This window comes from Aplysia californica, unplaced genomic scaffold, assembly GCF_000002075.1.
Source record: "Aplysia californica isolate F4 #8 unplaced genomic scaffold, AplCal3.0 scaffold00408, whole genome shotgun sequence".
Classification (NCBI taxonomy): Eukaryota; Metazoa; Mollusca; class Gastropoda; order Aplysiida; family Aplysiidae; genus Aplysia; species Aplysia californica.
In genome coordinates, this window is record NW_004797678.1 from 713,003 (window position 1) to 722,770 (window position 9,768).

At 38.8% G+C, this 9,768-nt stretch overlaps 1 protein-coding gene across 1 annotated transcript; it reads right to left on the bottom strand.

The window, feature by feature from the left end:
* Positions 1 to 2,039: 2,039 nt before the first annotated feature.
* LOC101845793 lies at positions 2,040 to 9,588 on the bottom strand. Its single transcript, XM_005104190.3, has 5 exons — positions 8,746 to 9,588; positions 6,924 to 7,102; positions 4,878 to 4,959; positions 4,191 to 4,322; positions 2,040 to 3,755 (listed from the first exon to the last, which is right to left on the bottom strand). Exons 1-5 carry the CDS (start codon positions 9,527 to 9,529, stop codon positions 3,559 to 3,561), a joined length of 1,374 nt encoding a protein of 457 aa, XP_005104247.2. The 5' UTR covers positions 9,530 to 9,588; the 3' UTR covers positions 2,040 to 3,558.
* Between the last annotated feature and the right edge of the window lie 180 nt (positions 9,589 to 9,768).

Consider the following 9,768-nt stretch of genomic DNA (forward strand, 5'->3'; position numbering starts at 1 on the left):
CCCCTAAATCAAGCAATCTCAGAAAACCACAAAAATGCTGTCCAAATTGCGGCAACTCCCCTCACCCTTTCTCGCAACGCCCAGCAAGACACCGGACATGGAACTACAGCAAAAAGCTGCACCATTTCAAAAAGATGTGCAGAAAACTCAAATACAACAATCAGAAGACCCACAAAATCGAGATAGGGGATGAGGAGGAAGAAGATGATTATTAAGAATGTACATTTGAGACACTCAAAATGAACTCATTGAAAACAAGGACAATAGCGAAACAAAGCGAGACCGTAATTAGGTCACCTGAACACAGGAAGTAAAACAATGAGGTCGTAAGTACTGTAAACATTAACTCATTCTATACCAGCGGCCGATACATTGGTCTTCTGCTTATCGCCATTTTTGCCAAGGACCGACTCATCGGTCAGCATAGTATTGTTTCGTTGCAGACCAGTTTCTCATTTTAAACTGACTTTATATTAAATGGTATTGCAAAAATACGAATTTCCAGTGGCAAAATATGTTGGATAGCATCACTTTGCGTTGTTTGGCGGTTTCTTTGGGCGGAAAATCTATCTGCTACGACAGTGCTGTTTTGTCTCAAACGTAAACACAAACATGGATACGCCCACTTCATCAGGAGATGCACAATCTGAATGTGAACAGATGTGACTTTCCTCCTCAACTGAAGACACTTCAACTCAAACACCTCGAGGAGCAGTTACAACAACTACAAAGAGTACAAAATATTGCTGCCAAAATAATTACTAAAAAACTAAAGCATGATCATGTGACTCCTATTTTAAAAGCATTACACTGGCTCCCAGTGAAAGAGCGTACCATATATAAAATCTGTTTAATTTGCTACAAGTGCTTAAATGATTTATCACCGGACTATCTAAAACAGCTTTTAACACCCTATGTGCCTCCTAGAACGCTCAGATCATCTAGTGACAAAACAACCCTTGTTAAGCCTAAAATAAATTTCAAATCATATGGCCAACGCTCTTTTTCATATTTTGCCCCACTTGTTTGGAATAGGCTTCCAAAAACTATCAGAGAAGCAGAAAATCTAGAAATTTTTAAGAAGAAACTAAAATCATTTCTATTTTCATCATATTTCGATTAGACAGAATGCATCCAAGCTGTAGATCGTTGTGAGTTTGTATGTGCGTATGTGCATATGTATGTATGTGTGTATGTGAGTATGTATATGTGTGTGGTGCGTGCGTGAGTGAATATGTGTTTGCATGAGTATGTAACACTATGTATCTTTAAAATTGATTTGTAAATCCATTATATGTATCATGTTAAGCGCATAGAGCATTGCATAAGTGGATATGCGCTATATAAATGCAATCCATTATTATTATTACTTCTACCATGAGGAAAGGGGCATCCTCTGCGTCACATGGAAGGACAAAAAAGCGAAAAAACCCTGCATTGTGGTGTCAACGAATTGCCGCATTGGATCAACAGAAATCAGGGAAGGACGTCGGCAGGTATCAAAGCCCTTCATGATTCAGGATTATAACAACTACAAGAATGGCTGTGAAAGGGGCGACCAGATGATTTCGTATTACAGTATGCACAATCGCAAAACGAGAAAATGGTGAAAAATTTTTTTTACATGGCCCCTCGAAGTAGCGCAAGTCAACGCCCACATTTTGTTTGTTCTGAGCAGGCCTAATGCCACCAAAAAATGCACATTCAAGGCATTCAAGCAGTGCTTGATAGATGAGCTCATGGCACTTGCTGCAAGTATTACCCCCACACCCCTTGTAACTACCCCTTCCAGAAAATCTGGAACAGCCAATGGAGGAAATGTAATTGAGCGCTACCAGGGAAATGTCCACCTCATCGACTTTGATGGAGCCGATGTTAGGTGCATTCTCTGTAGTGGACTGGGGATCAGAAATAGAACAAGTTTCTACTGCACAGGGTGTTCTGATAAGCCACATCTATGTGCAAAGGGGTGCTTCTACAAGTACCACAATCAGTAAAATCTTATTTACTGCGGGAAGGGGCTCGGGGGATTTTTTTGTGTGTGTGGTGACATTTTTCAAATTGTGATTATTTGACTAAGGAATGACATAGAGACTTCAAACAAAAACTGGTGTGCAGCAAAATGGATATATTTTCATATAATACGACAATTGATTTGGATTATAGCAGTTTTCAAGCTTGACAAGTTGAGGTGAGTCCATCAAATATAAGTTGTAAAAAATTGTCTCCCCATTTTCTTTCACCTGTCTTCTGTCATATTGCTTACCTCCCTTACATTATGACATTCTTCTCTTTTGCTATAAAAAGTTCAATCAATTCCCTTTCCGTTGATATATGACATGTTGTACCATTTTGTCATATAACCCTGTAGATAAGGCATCAAAATGAAGCATCAAGATTTTTCTAGCTTACTGCTTGCAACCTGCGGTCAGAACCCAAAATCACTATCGTTATAGAAAGAGTTAAAATATAATGAAAAGGATCTGTAAGTAATTTATTTTAGTAGTCTTGTGTATGCATCCAAGGAGCGGTTTTTAATATATATATATAGCCTTAAGAGAAAAACTTTATTATTACTGAATCAAAATTTTTGTTTGGTCACTGGCCAGCGGAAGTGCCATGCAAAGTTTTGTGGGCATCATCATCAGTGCCTTTCACCCCTGGCAGGGGTATAGGCCACATACAAGCTCCTTCCATTGATCTGTCCTGGGCCATCCTTCCTAGCTCGTTCCAAGTGAGCTTCATCTCTCTCATGCCCCTTTCCACACATCTCCTCCATGTTACTTTGATGATGGTGGAGGCTTCTGCCCAGCAGCTTCCTTTTGGCTTTCACTGCCTCGCATCATAAACTGTACATTCGGAGAAAATCCACGACCAGCCAAGGAGATAATGGTTTTTGCTTGTTTGTGTTTCTGTAACAAGTTCTTTTTACGAGAGAGGTTGTTACCCTCGTGACTCAACCCCCGACCTGGAGGATGACTCTGTTTCGGGAGTCACTACCTGGTTTCGCCATTTAGTCGCCTCCTACGACACGCTAGCACCACGTCAGTCCTATTCTTTTCAATGCCGGGACTGAACGGCAGGTTCGTGGGCATAGGTAAGTTGAATTAGTAAAAATTTGGTTAATGCAGTCAAACAAAAGTGAATAAGCTATAGAAACAAAACTTAAAGCAAATGATCTAAAAATTGGAGTGTGCATTGGCACTAAATTGATAAAGATGAGTGCCAAATTTTTAATGAACCAAGCTTGATTGGGAGATATCTGTCGTTATGGAGATATAAGTCAAATCTTTGATTATAAATATCTCTGTATTTTGCCTAGGACAGTAGAGAAGCTTTCCAATTGAACTACCAGTCCTTTCGTTAAATTTCATTGTATTCTTTAGAAATGGGTGGCAAATGAAAGAAAGGGAATTTCATCCTCTTTTCAACAGTACTAAGAACTAAAATTAAGAAATGTGTACCAAGTGGACCAAACCGTCAGACCTTATCATCACACATATATAGCTAGGCCTACACAATGCATCAGGACATAAAATCAAATATCAAGGCAGCAGTTTACTTTGACGAGGAATTTGAAGGCTCCTCCACACTCCATCCTGCATCTGTCTCTCCCATGCCTTTCGGCCAAGTTTGTGACGACACCCTCTGACCTAAACTGGATGGGTCAGCAGTGGGCTTCGTCTTCTCCCCCTTCTCTCGTTCACTCTCAGCACTGCTTTCAGAATCGGCAGTCTCCAGCCAGAAAAGATCCTCTGAAAAGTTAGAAATAACCACATTCTCCAGCCAAGGGTAAATTTCTAGTTTGTCTATATTTATGTGTAGGTGCATCATACCTAAATCTGAGTGAGAGAGCGAAAGAGGAAGAGAGAAGAAGAGAGACAGAGAGAAACAGGGAGAAAGAGAGAGAGGGAGAGAGAGAGAGAGGGGGAGAGAGAGAGGGGGGAGAAAGAGGGAGAGAGAAATGCATGCAAAGATTAAACCATTTTAAAATCTCAAACCCCTAAAAAACATATATGCTTTAAAATATATGCCTAGCCTTCTATTCCAAAAGAAATGGAAGAGATTTCTTCTCGTTATTCAAGAAACTTTTAAAAATGTGGATGCATTTGTCAGGGATCATTTAGCATATATGATTTTTTTTAAAGCATCCCTTTAATGAAAATTACAACAAAACGTCAAGTATTTACCTGCTGAGAGTACATATGGATCTTTGCTCTGTTCTTGTGTTTTTGGGTCATTCTCAGGTCCCAGTTGCCACAAAGACTCAATGTCGTAGTATTCTCGTGCATGGCCAAAGAACAGATGCAAGACAATGTTACCTTGGGAAAGTAAAACATGAGGATGGTCAAGATACTTACTAGGCTGGTAATGATGCTACAGTCGAACCTGCTCTAACAAACACCTGTCCAAACAACAATGTCCCATTTCCCCCTCGCAATTTTTCTCTATATATTATAATGACACTGTCCAAGATATCAGTCTGTCCATGACATCATCTGCTTTTTTGCACAACAATGGGTGGCCATCTTGGGACAATTTCGACTGTACTTTTCAGAAACTAAATATCATTACATCAACAGGTAATGAACACTGTGGATAAACATGATATTACACTGGCATCGGTAAAAAAGTCAACACTAAACTGCCTGAAATTAAGAAAAATATTCTATACCTTAAACACAATTCTTTACAGTATTAGTTCCTTAAAAGCAAATAACATGGGATACAAAAGTACCCGTTTGATGGGCTAAAAACAGTAAAATAAAAAAAGAAAGTCGACAAAGAATAAAATAAGAATATTAATCAAACTGATATATATATATATATATATATATATATATATATATATATAAGTCTGTTGGGTAAGAACATACCAATGTCCATTGCACTCCAATAGTTGTCATCCAGTCCTTCAATCACCAGATGAGGATCCTCCGGCGACTTTTTCCGTTTGTGCTGAGTTCAAAGGGAGGAAAAAATTGATATAATATACATAAAGAACCTATTCGGCTTCAATATTCTTAATGCAACTATGAAGATTATAATTTGTGAAAACCAGATAAAAAAGCATACAGATGTGTCAAATACATTGGGACATCCTTCTAGAGCAAATTTTTTTGAAAGTGAAATATGCATCTTTTGCGATCATTCTTTGAATGTTTGAATTCTTCAGCAACGTGTATTCTAGGGAAGAACAGTTCAGTCCAAGTCTGTTTGCATGAAATTATACAGACCAAATACAGATACATTTTATTAAATCTACACGCACATTTATCTAACACACAAATATGTTTGGGCAAAATCTTTTATCACATTATCATTGTGTAATAAGTTGAAGTTCAAGGTGCCAATGTTTATTTAAAATAAAGAATTCAAAGAATTTGGGAAAATTTGTGTGTTTTAACTGTTTGCTTTGAACACATAACAATACTAGTGCAAATAATAACATGGGAAATGCTCTGAGAAAACCCAACAGAAGGTGACAACTTTTTTAAAATGACAGTTTTGGGCGTAAGAAAAGCTTCAGTATCTTTATGCAATTTGCACTTCATTTGGAAGCAATTTGGTCTTTCTGTAAAAAGTCATAGCACTTCAAATGATATGGGGACTTTGTGGGAAGAAAACTGCCATGAAAATTTCCCATGATGAAGCCACATAATGATGAAACAAAAGACGCATACCCCTCTTAACTTTTCTGTGACTAACTGCAATATCATCTGGCTTTAGGACGGGGGTTTTTGCTGAAAATTGGCATTCATCCATAGAAGGTAAGCAATTTCAAATTTTAGAAACATATTTTTGCCATACATTACCAAAATAATCTGGAAAAAAGAAATTAAAATACTGAATAGTTTAGTAAAATAAAAAATAAAAATAATTCAGATTTAGAAATACCTTACCTTTCCATACTTAACAAACTATATTTATGGCCGTCACCTTGGCAAAATTCAACATTTCCTACTAACTGAAAATGTTTAATGTGTCCCGCGTCCTCATATGACCGTACACAGTTGCGAGCGCCATAAAACACACTTACAAATTTTTTTTAAATCCCCCAAAACCACCACCCTCCCTTAGATGTACTTCGAGCCCCTCACAAACACTGTGAAATGAATGTTTTTGTAGTGACATTTCACCAACGCCAGTAACAGTGTTACAAGAGAGTCAAACTGAACTTTATTTATACATACAGTATACAGCCACCTTAATACATCATGTAGATTTAATCTCCTTCAATAGGCCCAACAACAGTCTTTCTTTCCCAGTTCCTGTAATCTCGCAGTGATTGAAAAGTGTACCAACTTAAACATGAAAAACATTCTTAGCCTAAAAGGCCATAAACCCAACTAGTGGGAGGATGGTGGGTGCTCTGGTGAGGTTTACTCTTTTTTTTCCTGTATAACACTTTTCTTCCTTATCTATCCACATCCTTTTTTTGTTTGTTACTCTCTATAACACCTCTAAGCCTGAACAGCACTTATATCTACCTGTGTTGCAAGTGCTACAAAACGATTTCTAAAACAAAAACATTTTTTAAAAAAACATACTGCTTCACATTCACACCAGGCACCCAGAAGTGTAAAGTAAATCGAACAGGAGTCGCCCCAAAGGAGCTCAAGTGAACAGGTCCTGCAGACTCGAGGAACCACGACTCAAAGAGCAAAGAGGAAAAAGCTAACAAGTTACCAACATGCCAGTAGGTGAAACTGGACAAGTCCTCTATGATCAAAAGTACATCAGCCAAAAACAAAAAGTACAATGCTAGGCATTGATTGCTCGGTTTTATCAAGCTGCATGGAATAGATTATTAAAAAAAACCCACATTTATCCAGTTTTGTTCTTAATTCACCTAAATAGCCAACTCTTCTCCGCAGTTCCCTTATCTTTGCCCATGTTCTACAGCAACTCAAAATACACACCACCCATAGTAGCTCCTCAAGGACAGCCTTCATATGCCGCATAGACTTTGCTGATGCCACGACCATATGGTCACAAAAGTTCGCTTCTGGCGGTATGGGTATGGTGACCACATTTTCAGCGCCAAGGTCATCCAAGAAGGTCAAAAATTCATCCAAGTCGAACACACCATTTTCTCCACCTGCAAATGCAGAAATGTAGGGCTAAATGAAAAATGAATGAATGAATAAATATCTGAATCACCCCTCAGGTATAAAACCTAAGTAGAGACGACAAGACAAGAAGTAGAGGTCAGCTGGGGGTAGGGCCTATTCTATTGTGTTAGTGGTTAAGACTGCCTCACCTTCAAACCTTGAGGACTTTCTTTACTGTACCTACGTTAAAATCCCTCAAACCATAAAGGAGCCTTTAGAGGAAGTGTCAGTCTCACTCTCTGGCACTGGCTAAAGAATCTTACAACATTTCTTTCAAGCAGATTTAAAATAGCTAGCTCACTGAGGTTTAAAATCAATAACAACCAACCCGAGTTCAAAAAGGGTCCTAAACTGTAACTAAATAATGAACCAATTCAACACAATTGAAGGGAAACAGGTATTATGTATGTGATACTATGTGAAATAAGAGAGGGAAAAACATGACAAAGAGACCATAGACCTGCATGTGAGTCTCAACCAGATTGTCTGAAAATTTTGCGCAACCCCCCCCTCCCCCCAAAAAAAACCTTTGTGGGTGTTATAAGGAAGAACATCCGAGTAACGAGCGACCACCCCAACAAACACAATAAAGAAGAGACCTAACCCTACACCCAAAAAGAACCTGCAACGGGCCTCGTGTAAAAAGGCCAAAACAAGTCCTAAATTTAAAAAAAAATAAAATTAAAAAACCACACTCCAAAACAAACAAGGAGCATATAGATCTAGATTCTAGATCTAGATCTATGGCTTACATCTACATGATTGCTATAGGGTTTGATACAATAAATGGAATTGGAATATGATGAATCCTCCATATCATATAGATTAGATCTAGTAATCTAAATATAAATCTAAATTTAGATCTAGATCTTGTAGAACAAGTGAATAAGAATAGGCCTTGAAAACTAGAAACCCGCATCCGATTCCGAACAGATCTATATCTAGATTTAGATCTAGAATCTAAATAAATAAATGCTTATTTTTACCAATATTAATATTACAGCACAACCTATGATAGGGTTTGACACAATAGAATTGGAATATGAATCCTCCATTGAGGTCTATAATGATCTATATAAATCTAGATCTAGATCTAGATTCTATTAGAACAAGAGAGTCGGACTTGAATGAATCCACACGATCTGAACAATTGAATTAGTCGACAAACGAAATTCAAAATGGCCGCTCGAGCACGAAACTGAAAGTAGATAATTTAGGTTGTCGTTCTTTTTCGTATTCGCATTTCTACTTAGGTTCCGACAATTATGTCGGAAAACGCCGACGTCGGCAGTCGGAGATGCGCGCGTCGGCGGTCGGCACGAAAACGACGGGAGAAAAAGGGGTCGCTGGCAGTCGGCCAGGCCTCCCACTACGCACATTGACTGATACAGGCGGAGCTAGCGATAGCATTGGCCAGTTCGCGATTGTCGGATTTCAGACGATTGTCGGCAAACATGCAGGTCTAAGACCAGTTAATCGTAAAGGAAATTTCTTAGGGCAAGACAAGAGATAAAAAAAAAACAACTTTAGCCCCCAATTAGGAACATATCCACATTCCGGGTTTCTAAAATGTAATAGGCCTACTTCTATAGTCAACAACATGAATCATGATAACGTCTAAAAATCTTACGTTGTAGACTGATGCTCAAAACTTTGTCTTCCCGGATTTGTTGAGCATGCAGTTCATTCTCATCCTTGTAATCATACTCTTCAATATCATTAGCCACCTCATAGTCATACCCGTGATCATTATCAACTACTTCCAACAACTGGAGGTCCTCTGCAATATTGTTATCACCCTTCACATTGTTTCCAGCTCGGACTGTACCAACACCAGAATTCACATCAAGGTCAGCCGAGTCATCACTGTCACTACTACTACTTGTCCCTTCATTCATGAGTTGCTTCTCAGAAAAGTCATTCCTGATGTCACTGAGTAGTTCTTTAAAATCAGGATCATGTGCCAATTCTTCTTTAGTAATTACATGTTTTTGTTCTTCCCCAATATTTCTATCCACAGACCCCTGTGACGAGTCACTAGAGCTAGCACAAGAAAATATTCTGGCTCTGGGGCGAAAGCACGAGTAAGCAAAACAAAGATGATACTGGTTTTTATCAATATTTGTTTGTCCTGCTAGAGTAGGCAAAGTTCTGCAGCTTCCACTTTGATGATATCGTCGTCGGGTATTGTACTGAGGCTGATACTGAGGACTGTGACGAGTAAGAGATTTCTGTTTCAGCCCTGCCTCCACCGACAAGCTTGTTTTGTTGTGACTTTGGCCTTGGCTGTGGTGATTGTCAAAAACAATTTTTTGCCCATTGAAGTTATCAAAAAGCACAGAGCACACACGGCAAATGTTTCGTGTCGTTGTACACGACACTAAACGGTGACAAAGTAACTTTCGTGTTGCCATTGTATTACACTCGTTGATCGCCTCCCTGACCTCACATATAAAACACACTCTACTTTCGTTTTCCAGCGATAGATTCTAAATCCGGAAGTAGCCTAACAAGTTTCTGAAGCTGGAAACTTGCGGCTAGCTGCAGCCCCGTCAGCCAGAAGCTGATTGGCTGCGGTAGGCCAGTGGTAAATATTGTGTTGGGCCTATGATTCCAGTTTTAGCAGTTTGGAAACTTCTGAAACAGTGCTGTA